The following is a 15,301-nucleotide window of genomic DNA, read 5'->3' on the forward strand; positions in this document are numbered from 1 at the left end:
GGTAGGGTTAACCTCGATGACATCTTCATCAACACCTTTGAATGGATTGGTAGAGATGCTCTGACAAACCCGAGTGGCTTTTGAGTTAAACTCCTTGGTCAAGTTTTCACCAGCTTGTAATTTGCAAAAACCAATCTTTTCTCTCATTCATATGGTAGTAAGTTCTTATAGTATTTTTTTAATTCAATAAATAAAAATGAAAATGCACCTGAGCAAATCGACCGGACTAGGGCAAAGCGGCCGCTCGGTGTGGGCGGCTGACCCTGACCTCACCCTCCCGAAGCGTTTTTCCTTCATCGCTCGCTCGCTCGCTCGCTCATCCCTTCAAAAAGGCCCAAACACTATCGCGCACAGCTGCTCGCTCGTCTCACCCCTCCCTCTCTCCTGCGGCGGCCGCAGGCAATTCGGCGGCGGCCGGTCGAAGGCGGCCCCTGCACCGGCGGATCTGCAGGTGCGGCGCCCCCTCCTCCGTCTCCACCTTCCCATCCCCGCAAGTTGACCTTGGCGCCACCGCCGACGCCTCGCTAATCGCCCGGCCAAACCCTTTCCACCCCATTTCCTCCCCGCCGTCTCCACCCCGTTCCGCAATCTTAGACATCGGTTTCGAAGGTACGAACATTTCAGTCATCTTGTCCAGTGATGATTTTAATCGCAAACTAACCTTCGCAAATTCTGTGTGTGCAGCGTCCAGATCCGCCCCGGCTAGTATCCTGGTGAGGAACCCTAGCTTGCTCGAGCAATCTTGCCGTCCCTTTTGCCCTGTTATTTACCGCGAGCAATCCGGATTAGGTTTTTTTTATTTCCCAGCAACTTCTAATCTCGCAGATGAATTCCATTCCGTTCTTGTCGCTGTCCTGTTCCGTGGGAAAAATGGAAAGATGATGCTTTGTCCGCCCCGCCGCTAATTCCGCCCTGTTCCTGGTCATTTTGTCCGAAGCTGGTAATTGTGGGTTCAATTAGGTCCGCCCTGCTTACAGTTCTTGGTTTTGTGAGCGCACGCTAGGTTGATGGATTTGATCTCGGTGGGTTGTTTCTACCCCAATGAAAGGACTTTTGGTGCATTCGCCCATGCCCAGATGCCCTAGTTTTTTTGTGGGAAGCCCCTGCCCTAGGTTTTTGTTTGTGGGAAGCCCCTGCCCTAGGTTTTTTTCGTGTGGGAAGTCCTTGCCCTAGGGTGATAGAGTCAATTTTCGAGGGATTCAATGTCTTCCCGTATGAATCTGGTTCCGCCATGTTCCTGCTCTTTCGAGCTGATATTTGCCCAATATTTAGGTGCCGGTAAAGCAATCAAGTAAAAGTCGCTGGAGGCCACAAGTTGAGACGACATTAGACATAAAATCGCACAATATGTTGTTGACGGTGCACTCTACATACCTAGCATCATAAAAATTATGTACGTTGAATTAAATAATGCACTCTGATCACTGCCGATGCCTCACACCCCACCCGCCCAAACCCTGTGCGCCCCCGCAATCTTAATCCCGGCTTTGGATGTTGATCATTTTAGTCATCTCATTCAGTGATGATTTAGTCGCAAACTAACCTCCGCAAATTGTGGGTGTGCACCATCCAGATCCGCCCCTGCTAGTTTGTTGCTTAGGGAACCTTAGCTGGCTTGAGCAATCTGGCCAATTTTTTTTTGCCCTTCATTTACTGCGAGCAATCCGGATTAGTTTTTTCCCAGCAACTCCTAATATAGCAGATGAATTCCATTCCCTTCTTGTCGCTGTCCTGTTCCGTAGGAAAAACGGAAAGAGGATGCAGTGTCTGCCCCGCCGCTAATTCCGCCCTGTTCCTGGTCATTTTGTCCGAAGCTAATAATTGTGGGTTCAGTTAGGCCCCCCCGGCTTAATTGTTTCTTGGTTTTGTGAGCGCACGCTAGGTTGATGGATTTGATCTCGGTGGGTTGTTTCTACCCCAAATTAAAGGACTTTTGGTCCATTCGCCTTAGTTTTTTGTGGGAAGCCCCTGCTCTAGGCTTTTTTTGTGGGAAGCCCCTGCCCTAGTTTTTTTTGTGTGGGAAGCCCCTGCCCTAGGGTGATAGAGTCAATTTTCGAGGGATTCAATGTCTTCCCTTATGAATCTGGTTCCGCCATGTTCCTGGTCATTCGAGCTGAAATTTGCCCTAGCATTTAGGTGCTGGTAAAGCAATCAAGTAAAAGTCGCTGGAGGTCAGAAGTTGAGACGAAATTAGACAAAATCGCACAATATCTTGTTGAAGGGGCACTCTACTTACCTAGCATCATAAAAAAATGTACTTCGAATTAAATAATGCACTCTGCTCACTGCCGACACCTCACTCCCCACCTGCCCAAACCCTGCATGGCCCAAATGCTGTGTGAGCCCGCAATCTTATTCCTGGCTTTGGATGTTGATCATTTTAGTCATCTCATCCAGTGATGATTTAATCACAAACTTACCTTCGCAAATTGTGGGTGTGCACCATCCAGATCCGCCCCTGCTAGTTTGTTGCTGAGGAAACCTAGCTGGCTTGAGCAATCTGGCCAATTTTTTTGTGCCCTTTAGGGGCAGTTTGGTTGCTGCCCTGGATCAAACTTGCCTGGCCTGGCACTTGCCTGCAGTATGTTTGGTTCGTGTCCTCATCTATTCCACATCTAGCCTGGCCTGGGGGATCTCACGGTATCATTAGCCTGGCTCAAAGCGTGGAAATCGAATTAGCCTGGTCCAGGCATCCGAAACGGGACGCCTGGGCAGCTGCCTGGTGAGCTAATCCCATGTTTCAAATAAAAAACAGGAGTGGCAGAGAATGCAGGGGGCTGATGTGACATACTTTAATACCCACCAGGCCTGGTCACGAACCAAGCAACCGGTCTGTGTGGCTTGCCTGGCCAGGCAGTAAACAACAAAATTTCAGGCTCATTCCAGGCACACTTTTTTCTCAGGCACGGTGTCGAGGACACCAACCAAACTGCCCCTTATTTACTGGGAGCAATCTGGATTAGTTTTTTTTTCCAGCTACTTCTGATATCGCATATGAACTCCATTCCGTTCTGGCCGCTGTCCTGTTCCATTAGAAAAATGGAAAGAAGATGCTGTGTCCTTGTCATTTTATCTAAAGCTGATAATTGCGGGTTTAATTAGGTCCGTCGTGCTTACAGTTCTGCTTGGTTTGTGAGCGCGCGCTAGGTTGATGGATTTGATCTTGGCGGGTTGTGTGAACCCCAAATGAAATGAGTTTTGGTGAATTCGCCCTTGCTCTAGGTTGATAGAGTCAATTTGAGGGATTCCTGCATCTGTTTCTGGCTCTTGATCCGCCCTGTTCCTACTCATTCTAGCTGAAATTTGCCCTAGTATTTAGGTGCTGGCGATGCAATCAAGTAAAGTTCGTTGGAGGTCACAAGCTGAGACGAAATTAGAAAATAAAATCGCACAATATCTGGTTGAAGGCGCACTCTACTTACCTAGCATCATAAGAATAATGTACTTGAATTAAATATTACAAGCTTCTTCCTTTTTTCTTATGCAATAGAGCAGGTCAGTTGGTATATCATGGTTATCTTGGTTACGTAAGCGTGATATCTACTATCTTCTGGCCTGTCGAGGTGTCCTATGGCAACTAGCGCTGGGAGCTTGGGGAAGTAGGAATGTAGAACTCATGTTTTGAGCCTTGAATGGTCTGATGGCTTAAACAGCCAATGCTGTCTGTAAAAGATCTTATACACCATACTGGAACCTTTTCCGTAACAGAACAGACAGTGTTATATGTAAATATATATTTACTGTATTTAAGTACTTCATCCGTCCCATAATATAAGATGTTATTACAACCAACATACGAGTACTCCCGAATAAACAAATACTGGGTCGCAGTTTTACAATGACTAAACTGCATGATCGCCAGAATTTAGTTCACAAGTTTGTTACAAATATCTTCCCGCTTATTCAATCCCATGCTTCCAACACGTGCCCTAGATTGACACTGTTCCTTGAAATTTTGATCACTTGCTTTCTATAACATACTGCATATTCTGTAATTCATTTATTGATTCTCTGGATTGTTATTGGTACACGTAGATTGCTGTATATTCATTAACTGTTTACATATCTGGAAGAGTTCCCTTTTTTGGTCTCTAGAAATGATCTGATCTTTTTGGACATGAACATTTTGGTGAAGACCATCATGGAAGGACATCTTCATTACATTAAATACTTGCTGTACCACAAGCTTATTGTAAACCATGCAACCCGAAGCATCAGAATTTTTTATTGTACTGCCTAGCTTTTAAAACAAAGAATTAACTAACATGTTCTGATCAATCTAATATTTTTTGCAGTGCCTTGCGTCGAAGACTTCAAGATCGTTCTTTTGTATTTCCGTTATTCTTGGCTCACATTGAAGGATTCACATTTTGAGGTAAAATGAGTGGTGCTCCAAAAAGATCGCATGAGGAGGGTAGCCACTCTACACCCGCGAAACGGCCTTTGGACGATAGCAGCTTGTACTCGAGCCCTTCTGGGAAACTCATTCAACCAGGCGGCAGTGATTTCCATGGTCCTTTTGAACATGATGGAAGATTTGCCAAAGTACCACGTGTTGAGTCACGTGATGATAAGAGGCCACCTCTGACACATCGGATGCCTGTTGGCTCTTCCAACTTTGTTGACCACCCAACCTCATCTGACAGCAGATTAGAATCAAAACAAAACAAAGATGCACGGGACACCAAGGTTGACGACCGGGAGGCAAAAGCTGATGCTCGGGATGTCCATAGTGATAGCAGGATTGAATTTCAAGGCAATAAAGCTGAGACTGATGTGAAGACAAACAACAGAGCAGATGACACTGAAATAAGAGTTGACCGGAGGGCGCATGGTGATTTCACAGGTGATGTTGTCAAATCGGATAAGGATAGCCATCCTACTGGAACTTCATGCATAGCCTGGAAAGATAATAAAGACCATAGAGGTAAAAGATGTGTTGATCAGCCAGATGATACTGCAGGATGGCGTTTTCTTCGTCCTGGTATGCAAGGCACTGATGAAACTCTCAAGGTTCAAACTATTGTGGAAGAGCGCAGCTCCAAGGATGCACATGAATCTACTGGTGAGAATAAAATAGAACCTAAAAGTGAAGATAAGTTTAGAGACAAGGACAGGAGAAAGAAAGATGAAAAATATAGAGATTTTGGTGCAAGAGACGCTGATAGAAATGATCGCAGAATTGGTATTCAGCTTGCAGGTGGTAGTGTTGAACGAAGAGAAATTCAAAGGGATGATCGGGATGCTGAAAAATGGGACAGGGAAAGAAAAGATTCCCAGAAGGACAAGGAAAACAATGACCGCGAGAAGGATTCTGCCAAGAAGGATTCATTTGTAGCAGTTGACAAGGAGAACACAATACTGGAAAAAACTGCTTCTGATGGAGCTGTTAAACCTGCTGAACATGAGAGTACAGCTGCTGAAATGAAGACACTTAAAGATGACACATGGAAATCTCATGATAGGGATCTTAAGGACAAGAAAAGAGAGAAGGATGTGGATACAGGAGACAGGCATGACCAAAGGAGTAAATACAATGACAAAGAATCTGATGATACTGGTCCTGAAGGAGATACAGAGAAAGATAAGGATACTTTTGGAAGTATACAGCGCAGGAGGATGGCACGTCCAAAGGGAGGTAGTCAAGCATCTCAACGGGAACCTCGATTCCGGTCCAAAATGCGTGATGGTGAAGGGTAAGCTTAACACTGCATCTTACCATGTTTCTTGTACTTGATTCGAATAGCATAATAGTGTGTATGAGCATAGCTATCATTAATCACATTCCATTTCTGGAAATTTGCACTTCTCTCACTGAGAATGGAAGACGTTTGCCTTCTGACGTCTGTTTACTAGGCAATAATTTTTTTTGTAAGTGATAAGCCCATTGAAAGATCTCACGTTCTTTTATTTCTTCTTGCAGGTCTCAAGGTCAGTTAATTATCTTTATTCCTAGCTGAATAAAATGGAATAATGGATAGTGGTGCTTTTTTCGGAACTGGAGTCATCAACAGCTTAGGATCTAGATAATTTTACATTTCCTTCTCATAAGGTTTTAGTTCACATTGAGATTTTACTGCACATTTCATACTGTGGGATTTAGTGCTCTGACATCCACTTGAATGTTCAAAATCCCTTCACATTTGGGGTGATCCATTTTATATGTGCACATGCATGTTTTTGTTTTTTCTATCATTTGGCCAAATCCAGCTGGAGCAAAAAAGGATTACTTATGATGATCCTTTTATTTGAAATCCTTTTTACATAGAAATTATTGACGAGATTCAGTTTCAAGCCGCATAAAATGATTTTTTTGCCATGGTCCATTATCACCAGCTTTGTATTTGTTATCTTAATATCCTCATCGGTGCAGGTAAATCTGAGGTATCTGCAATTGTATATAAAGCTGGTGAATGCATGCAAGAGCTTCTGAAATCATGGAAAGAGTTTGAAGCTACCCCAGATGCTAGAAATGCTGAGAATCAACAAAATGGTCCTACTCTTGAAATTCGGATACCTGCGGAGTTTGTTACTTCCACGAATCGGCAAGTAAGTGTACTGATTCCTTAGGTGATTTCTGTATTAGACTTTTTAGTCACGTAATCAATTGCCATGCCTGTGTTGCTGGATTATTTTTCTTTTTCCTTAAGTAGCATAAGGGAAACAATAAATGATGAACATTTGAAAGTGCATTACTGTCTCGCCTTCCATTTGAAATGCTATAGGAGTTTCTTCATTTTTAATTTCACTATGTTTTTCTGAGGCATGGACGAACAAACTGTTTATCTTACACTTTTTGACATCACGTAGGCTGAAGATTGCATCGCTCCTTTTTTAGTGTTGTTTAACACTTGTAGCGAACTTCTTCCATTAGCTACTTTATCCACTTGTTAAATACTAAAAACCTCTGTTTTGTAGGTAAAAGGCGCTCAGCTTTGGGGAACAGATGTTTATACAAATGATTCAGACCTTGTGGCTGGTAGGTGCTTCATTGTTTTTTTCAATATTCTAAAGTAGCTCAGAAAGCTGGTGTTCTAATGACCGTTTCTTTTAGTGTTAATGCATACTGGTTACTGCTCCCCTACATCATCACCTCCACCATCTGCCATCCAAGAACTGCGTGCAACTGTTCGTGTGCTACCACCACAAGACAGTAAGCCTTAACTAATTTTGTGTCAATTCAGTTGGACATGCTTAAAATGTCAGATTGTTGAATCAGTACTCTTATAAAACATGGTATATCTCCCAGGCTATACTTCAACACTAAGGAACAATGTCCGTTCGCGTGCTTGGGGCGCTGGTATTGGTTGTAGCTTCCGCATAGAACGCTGCTGCATTGTTAAGGTATTAAGACTGTAAAACTGTACAGAATATTATAATATTTGCCTTTCTGTTGATGCTACAAACTCGTGAAATCCTTTTATTGATCACTGTTTGAAGATTGGTTGCTTAGCATGGTTTACGCTTTGCAGAAAGGTGGTGGTGCCATTGATCTTGAGCCTCGCCTTAGCCATACGTCAGCCGTGGAGCCTACACTGGCTCCAGTTGCAGTGGAGCGTACAATGACAACAAGAGCAGCAGCTTCTGTAATTTTCTGACACTCTTTGTTCCTCTCTCTCTCTCTTAACAATTTTTTTGTTCTATTTTCAGTATTTTAATTTTTCTTCTTGCAACCAGACGTTCGTTTGTATTCGCTACTAAGGTTTTATCAATATGTTTCATGCAGAATGCATTACGTCAACAAAGATTTGTTCGGGAAGTTACAATCCAGTACAATCTCTGCAACGAGCCATGGTACTTTCCTGACTTACCTCCTGACCCTTCATTTTCTGTTCATCAAAGTACCTATATCGCCATTTCTGTGTCATAGCAGTTCTCGTGTTTTTGAGCGCTCATGTCTTCTGCAGCTCTGCTTGTAGAAGCTGCTGCCTTGTTCTGTTTTGAGCTAAGGTTGCTCCTAGTAATCCATTCTTTTTTATCCCTTCAGGTTAAAGTACAGTATAAGCATTGTGGCGGACAAGGGATTGAAGAAGTCTCTTTATACTTCTGCGAGGCTGAAAAAAGGCGAAGTCATATACTTGGAAACACATTTCAATAGGTACAAAATGACTGGCTTATTGTCCTAACACTGTTTTATGTTTGTTGGCATTCTTGTTGACTTTCACTTGCATGTTATTCACTGTCTTTCAAATCTTGTCTTGTTGGCCTTAAGTTCTCGCAGGTATGAGCTGTGCTTTAGTGGGGAAAAGCCTCGCTCCATTGGATCAAATTCCAGTGCATCTGATTTGGAACCGGAAAAACACCAGAACAATAGCCACCACCATTTGCAAAACGGGGACAGGGGCGCCATGGAACATGAACTCCGGGACGTGTTCCGATGGTCACGGTGTAAGAAGGCCATGCCTGAGGTTGCCATGAGATCTATTGGTATCCCACTGCCAGCTGAACAAGTTGAGGTAATTTCCCTCTACAGCAAAGCCCACATCATTCTCTCTTTTTTCCTCCATTGGGCGTAGGCGGCATCATTCAACTTTGTTGTGTGTTACCCGTGGCAACGCAGGTGCTGCAGGACAATCTGGAGTGGGAGGACGTGCAGTGGTCGCAGACCGGCGTCTGGGTTTCTGGGAAGGAGTATCCGCTCGCCCGCGTGCATTTCCTCTCGGCGAACTAGCGATGGCGCACTCCGGTAGCAGCAGGCCAGGCCAGGCCAGCCTATGAAGAAACCATTTTCTTCTTTCTTGAATGCTGCTGCTTTGCCACCGTGCCATGCCATGTTGTTTGTGTATAAAAGAGGGAAAAGAGAAGAGAAGCTCAGCTGTTGTAGGCCGTGTTGTGCCTGTAATCTTTGTTACACACCAATAACCGTTATATGTCTGTCTGAGAGATGTAATTCTTGGTTCTTGAGTTAGGCAAAACCGGATTATTATTCGCTGATTATTGAATGCTGGATGTCAGTTGGAACTATTTATCATCGAATGTTTCTTTGTTGTAGCCCATGGGTGGTGCCTCCCTTTGTTCATAATGATGATGACATGTGGACTTAACTTGAATGTTTGGTTATTTACAGAGACAAAACGGAGGAGGGGGAGAGAGCTGCCGTCAGCTCAACTGAAGGAGCCCGATCGACGACGGTGGAGGACGGGCCTGGCTTATCCACTCGTTCTCCCCTCCTTTTTATAATCCCACCACCTTTAGCAACGGACGCGCGAAGCCACCCCGCCAATTCTTAAACTCGCCCCGCGGCCCCTTCCATTCCTCGCCTCCTCGCTAATGGCAGCAGCGTCAGGAACCGCCGCGACGTTCTCCATCAGGACGCCGGCGCCGGGGCTCCGGCGGCCCTGCGCCCGCGCCGCCGCGGCCGGCGGGGGCGCCAAGTGGTGGGCGCCGCTGCTGGGGTGGTCGGGCCAGCCCGACTACATCGAGCCCCAGCCGGCGGCCGAACCGGCGCCGAAGGAGGAGCGGGGGAAGAGGCGGTTCGGGGTGCTGACGGAGGAGAAGGCGCGGCAGCTGCGGCTGCGGATGATGGAGACGGAGAGCTTCCACGACGTCATGTACCACTCCGCCATCGCCTCCCGCCTCGCCTCCGCCCCGCCCGACACCGCCCGCCGCACCAAGCCGTAGCCTGGCCACGCACGCACGCGCGCGCTCCCTTGGCGTACGTGACCGCCGTTCGAGGAGCAGCTCAGCTCGCCGGCCGGCGGGAAGCCATGCATGCGCAGCTGTGTATTTTGTATATAAATAGCAGAAGCTTTTGTTCGTTCGTTCTAGACCGCGACCGTGCTCTCCTCCTGGATCGGGATGGACTGATCAAAGAAAAGGAAAAAAAACATCAGTCCTGTAACAACACTTGCAACCAAGAATGTTGTGAGAAAATAATAATAATGCTGCTGCAGGATGCACATATGGTATGTACCGCCATTGACGTTTCCCGATCTCTGTTCAATGAAGCACAGATCCTGATGCTCACAAGTTCTTCCTGCTACCATCATCAACGATTTCTGGCACTACTCTTTTTTTTTTGCGAGGGGTACTGGCACTACTCAATGATGCATGGTGAGACCTTGCAAAAATTTGTCCAGGTCTCGATCATCCGTCCTTGCGTATCATTGTCTCCGGCGGAAAATGAGTCAAGTCTTTGTCCATCAGGGGTTCAGGACTCGCAAGTGCACGTCGCCCTCCGCGATGATTCATGCATGTGACCCCATCGGCGTCCCCGTCCAGGCCAGGGAGCACAAGAGAAGCCAGTAATCCCAGTCAGTGTGTGTTTATCGATCCGTAGCGATCTGATTTGATGGAGCACGTCGCACGTCATCGCCATTTGATTCAAGCTACGCTGTCAGTTAAATAACCCCACGGAGACATTCGCACTGGTCGAGACCGACGTCTGCCTGAGTGATTTGTTCTAATCTCATCCTTGTTTGTAGTTTAGGACAAAAGATACTGTCATTACCGTCAGGGAGAGAGCGATGTGGTCGGAGCAAACACGGTCCCTCCCATGATGTAAAATGTTATTTGAATCTAGCGTAGTGTCAAAACAAAAACGCTTACGTTATGAGACCGAGGGAGTATGTCAGGGCATCTTCAATGCAAGGCGATTGAGTAGGTGCTAATGGATAAAAAAAACAATAAATGTAACGTCCGAACGTTCGGATATTTACGATAGATCCGAACGATCGATCGCATTCGATGCGTACAGCCCGCAGTCCTCGCGCTCACATGCACCAACCAAACCCCTGTCCTGGGCGAGAGAAAAAACTGCTGAGAAGAGATTCGAATCTAGAACCTCAAGCTAGGTGGGACAACACACTAGCCAACTCGCCAAGATTTGATAGTGCTCATTACTTTCCAGGATTCTCTATATGAGGCTTTATTGAAGTTTTTTTTGTCAAACACAACAGAGGAAATAAAACAAGTGCTCAAACCACCTGAACTATCGTTGGTTGCTATACTACGTACAAAAACTAGATTTGTGTTATGTAGGTACAGACCTATAGTTTTCTATCTAATATGTATGTGATTTTTTTTAACAGATTACTCACTTATTGTTGATTCGCATCCTTCGATACACTCCTCCCTACTCGGTCTTTTGGGTTTTTCTTTTGCCCCACACATTCCACATTGCATTACTAATTTGTCTTGGTTTTCTGTCGAGCAGGTTCCACATCACTCGGTCGCTAGCTATTTGATCTAATGGAAGAATAAAAGAGTTGTTTGAAACACACTCCATAACATTGGCGTAAATAGCACGGTAATTTACGCATGACATACCTGATAACTTAACGTACAAACACTGTGGTAATTTTAATTCAAAAAAAAAAAGGTTTGAACATACCACGTTAACTTTTGTGTACATAGCATAATAATACACATACCATATACCCTATAACTTATGTATAAATAGTTACATGACTAGATGTACTATAGTTATCAACATGGTTATTATTTTGTTATCGGACTAGATGTACCATAGTTATCAGCATGATTATTTTTGAAGTTATCGGGCTACTTGTGGTATAATACACCTCCATTTGTTTTGGTGTAAATAGCATGATAATTTACACACCATAAACCTGATAACTCATGCACAAACACCGTGATAATTTTCACACGAGAGGAAAAAATTGTTGAAAACATCCTCCGATAACTTCTGTATAAATAGCATGATAATTTACACACCGTAGACCTGATAACTCATGCATAAACATCGTGATAACTTTGACCCGAGAGAATTTTTTTATTGAAAACATTCGTCTGACCTGATACCAAGTTACACAATGAAGTTGATAACTCACTACAAACCCCACGGTAACTTTTGACCCCGGGATAAAAGTTTGTTGAAAACATACCCTGATAACTTGTATGTAAATAACATGGTAATATACATACAACAGAGTTGATAACTTACGTAGTCCATACGTGGTAACTTTTTGACCAGGGAAAAATGTGTTAAAAAATACCTCCCAATAACTCATGTGTAAACAAAATGATAATGCACGGACATGAGAGCTGATAACTCATATACAAATATCGCGGTAATTTTTTGACCGAGTTAATAAAAACTGTTGAAAAAATAACCTAATAACTTTTGTGCAACATGGTAATATACACAACAAAGTTGATAACTCACTGCAAACACTATAATCACCTTTTGACACTGGGATAAAAGTTTATCGAAAACACACCCTCGAAAACTTTTTGTGTAAATGACACGGTAACTTATGTATGATAGACGTGATAATTTACGTAGTCCAGATGTGATAACTTTTGGTCCGGGAAAAAATTATCAGAACATATCAACATGGGATCTAGTTTCGAACATATCAACATTTTGAAATTTGAAAAAAGAAAAAATCTAGGATGACATCAACTTTTCATCCTTTGGTGCATATATGCATGTAATTAGAAGAAGGAGTGCATGTTATAGAAAAATTAGTCGTTCTAATGCATGCATGTATATAATCAGAGTGGAGTAAGGATCGTTCTTGCCTATTGCTAAAATCCGAACGTTTGATAGTTATAAAAGTCAAAAAAATATATCGTAAAATAAAAAGACTGGTTAGCGTTTTCTCGCCCAATGCTAGGCTCTAATGACAGGCGCTAATTAATCGCTAAACTAACTGTAAAACAGATCGCGGGCACATTGCTCCAAACTATCGTGGGAAAAAAAGACTAAGCGTCCGCCTCCGGTTGTTGCGTCGATGCCGAGTACGACGCCAGGATTTGTTCACGTAACTGCCGATACGGCAGGATACGAATCCTAGCGCCGGCTCCTGGCGCCCCCCGTTGTACGTGCCCTCAGAGCATCCGAGTCCCCAACAGGCCTTCCTCAGACGTTTTTTCTGCGCTGATGCCCAAAAATCGGCCCAGTCGCGCCCCCAGAAGCCCGTTTTTCGCCGGTTTGGGCCGAAACTGGCGCTGGCGTACCCAGGCCGAACCTGGCGCGCTGGAGGGCGCCCGGGGGCGCCGGGGCGAGCAGTTTTGGCGGAAAAGAGTCGCGGGCCAGCCGCGTCAGCGACACGCCGCCTCGTCTTCCCCCAGAACGCCTCGGTTTTCCGCGGGGAATCAATGGCAAGGCTGCCGGCGGCGCGGCGACGCCTCCCCTCCCGCCACGCGTACACGCGGCGCGGGCTATAAAAGCAGCGGCTCCCCTCGCCGCTGGCCACACCAACCCGAGCCCAAAACCCGCCGCCGATCTCTGCCTCTCTCCCGTCCGTCGCCGAGCGTCGCCTATCTCCTTTTCCTCCCCTTCCCTTCCCGATGGCCGAACGCTTCCCCGACGATGCCACCGCGGCCAACGGCTTCGGCCGCCGCTCGCTCCAGGAGTGTGAGGCGTGGCTCCTGCTCGACGGGGTGGAGGCTCAGGAACGGGGGCGTCCCCATCCCCTTGGTGCCCGACGTCGACGCGCGCCCCGGCATCTTCGCCGCCGAGGTCGACCGCGTGCGTTCATCCTTGACGGACGAGCAGCGTGTCCTCCCCCAGTACGCCGCCGCGGCGTGGGCTGAGTACTTCCAGCGCCGGCAGGCACAACGGCTGGCGTCCACGAACGGGGCGCCGGTGGTGGGCGGCATCAAGAACAGTGACGGCCGCCGCGTCTGGTGGGGCGTCCCCGGTCGCACACTCCACGAGGTGCTGGCGTACCTCGAGGGCGGCAATGACCCGCCGCTGGCAAACCCTGCCGCGGCGGCCGCGGCCCCCGCCGGAGCGCCGGGCCATGGGCGCCCAGGAGGTTCGGCTCCTCCTCCTCTTCCTCCTCTCAGTCGTCCTCCCACTCTTCCGGCTCGCCGGCACTGTTCGGCATCAAGGCTGAGCCCGCTGCGGAGACGCCGCTCAGCCGGCGCACCTGCAGCGCCGGCATCGTCATCAACGAGGGTGGCAGGCGCGCCCCCTCCTCGGCTCCTCCGCGCTACGTCAAGCCAAAGACGGAGCCGGGGCTCGCCGCCGTCAAGACGGAGCCGCGGCTCCCCGTCGTGAAGACGGAGCTCGGGCTCGCCGGCGGGGTCAAGGAGGAGGAACTTGACGACGCGACGACCCTCAAATGGGCGCGCGATGACTGGGCACGCATGGAGCTGGAGCGCCAGCGCCTCGCCTACGAGCGCTTCGAAGCTCGGTGCCATGGCCGAGACGAGGGAGGTGTGGTCGTCCTCGACGACAGCGACGACGACGATGTGCCGCCGCCACCGGTCCGCCATGGAGACGCCGGGCAGTGGTCCAGCAGGGGCGGCCGCGCCATCAAGAAGGAGAAGGCCGCCGACGACGACGAGGACGACGGCGACGTAGGCGACTTCGCCGCGCTCAACGACTTCTTCGCCCCGTAGTTTTTTTTAAATCTTATGTAACGCCGAACATGTCCAATATTATGTCAAGTTTGCCGAATTAGCCGAATTTGTTTTTTTTTTCAAAATAAAAAACCCGTGTCTGGGGACGCCCCTGGGGCGAGCGGCTGGGAACCCGCTCGCCCCAGTGCCGATTTTAACGCCGGCTCGCCTCCAGAGGACACGTAAAATCGCCGCATGGGGGGCCAATGGCTGGAGATGCTCTCAGTACTTAAAGCAAGCGGCTTGACTGAAAGAGAGAAAAAACTTTAACTAGAGTACGTAGTGCTATCATGTTAAGTTCATTTATGCACGAGTCCCCCCGCAAAAAAAAAGTTCACTTATGCACGAGTCACCTTTGAGTCACCCAAAGGTGAATTTCATGGTATAAAAACATCTACAGCCGAGAGCAACTAGTTGACGAGCGCTCCTTCGGAAGCCTTACAACGATCAGCGTCATTTGGCGCGCTCTTATCCGTCCGCCACGTGTCGCGCTCTGGGAGCTCCCTCCGGATTTTATTATTTTTTATTTTTTCGCACATGTTTTCGGCCTTTTAAATGTTTTTTGTTTTTTTTGACGTTTCAGTTTTCCATCGATCTTCCTTTCGATTTTTTTGCGTGAATCCGCGAGAGGCACGACCGTGCCTCTCGGAAACGAAAAAATCGCGAGAGGCACGGTTTTGCTTCCGCGAGAGAAACGACCGTGCCTCCTCGAAAACGAAAAAAATATATTTTTGTTGGGGATCGTTGCAGAATTTTAAAATTTTCTACGCATCACCAAGATCCATATATGGAGTTTACTAGCAACGAGGGGAAAGGAGTGCATCTACATACCCTTGTAGATCACGAGCGGAAGCGTTCAAGTGAACGGGGTTGATGGAGTCGTACTCGTCGTGATCCAAATCACCGATGACCGAGTGCCGAACGGACGGCACCTCCGCGTTCAACACACGTACGGAGCAGCGTCGTCTCCTCCTTCTTGATCCAG

At 47.0% G+C, this 15,301-nt stretch overlaps 2 protein-coding genes across 2 annotated transcripts; both read left to right on the forward strand.

Moving 5' to 3' along the window:
- The first annotated feature begins 265 nt into the window (after window positions 1-265).
- Window positions 266-8,991, forward strand: LOC109736932 (uncharacterized). The gene is made up of 13 exons (XM_020296147.4): window positions 266-609; window positions 685-713; window positions 4,296-5,696; window positions 5,924-5,931; window positions 6,374-6,549; window positions 6,919-6,979; window positions 7,055-7,153; window positions 7,250-7,344; window positions 7,473-7,586; window positions 7,727-7,794; window positions 7,988-8,098; window positions 8,222-8,456; window positions 8,561-8,991. Exons 3-13 carry the CDS (start codon window positions 4,381-4,383, stop codon window positions 8,669-8,671), a joined length of 2,394 nt encoding a protein of 797 aa, XP_020151736.1. The 5' UTR covers window positions 266-609; window positions 685-713; window positions 4,296-4,380; the 3' UTR covers window positions 8,672-8,991.
- A 279-nt stretch (window positions 8,992-9,270) lies between these two features.
- LOC109736937 (uncharacterized) lies at window positions 9,271-9,916 on the forward strand. The gene has a single exon (XM_020296151.3). The coding sequence runs from the start codon at window positions 9,271-9,273 to the stop codon at window positions 9,619-9,621; it is 351 nt and encodes a 116-aa protein (XP_020151740.1). The 3' UTR covers window positions 9,622-9,916.
- The last annotated feature ends 5,385 nt before the right edge of the window (window positions 9,917-15,301 follow it).

The sequence above is a fragment of the Aegilops tauschii genome, chromosome 3 (genome assembly GCF_002575655.3).
Source record: "Aegilops tauschii subsp. strangulata cultivar AL8/78 chromosome 3, Aet v6.0, whole genome shotgun sequence".
Taxonomy (NCBI): domain Eukaryota; kingdom Viridiplantae; phylum Streptophyta; class Magnoliopsida; order Poales; family Poaceae; genus Aegilops; species Aegilops tauschii.

Bases quoted from the DNA above. Each gene is read 5' to 3' on its own strand.
- LOC109736932 (XM_020296147.4), top strand. From the start codon at position 4,381: ATGAGTGGTGCTCCAAAAAGATCGCATGAGGAGGGTAGCCACTCTACA. The intron at 7,345-7,472 runs GTATTAAGACTG...TACGCTTTGCAG, and splicing joins AACGCTGCTGCATTGTTAAG to AAAGGTGGTGGTGCCATTGA. The intron at 7,795-7,987 runs GTACTTTCCTGA...TTATCCCTTCAG, and splicing joins AATCTCTGCAACGAGCCATG to GTTAAAGTACAGTATAAGCA.
- LOC109736937 (XM_020296151.3), top strand. From the start codon at position 9,271: ATGGCAGCAGCGTCAGGAACCGCCGCGACGTTCTCCATCAGGACGCCG.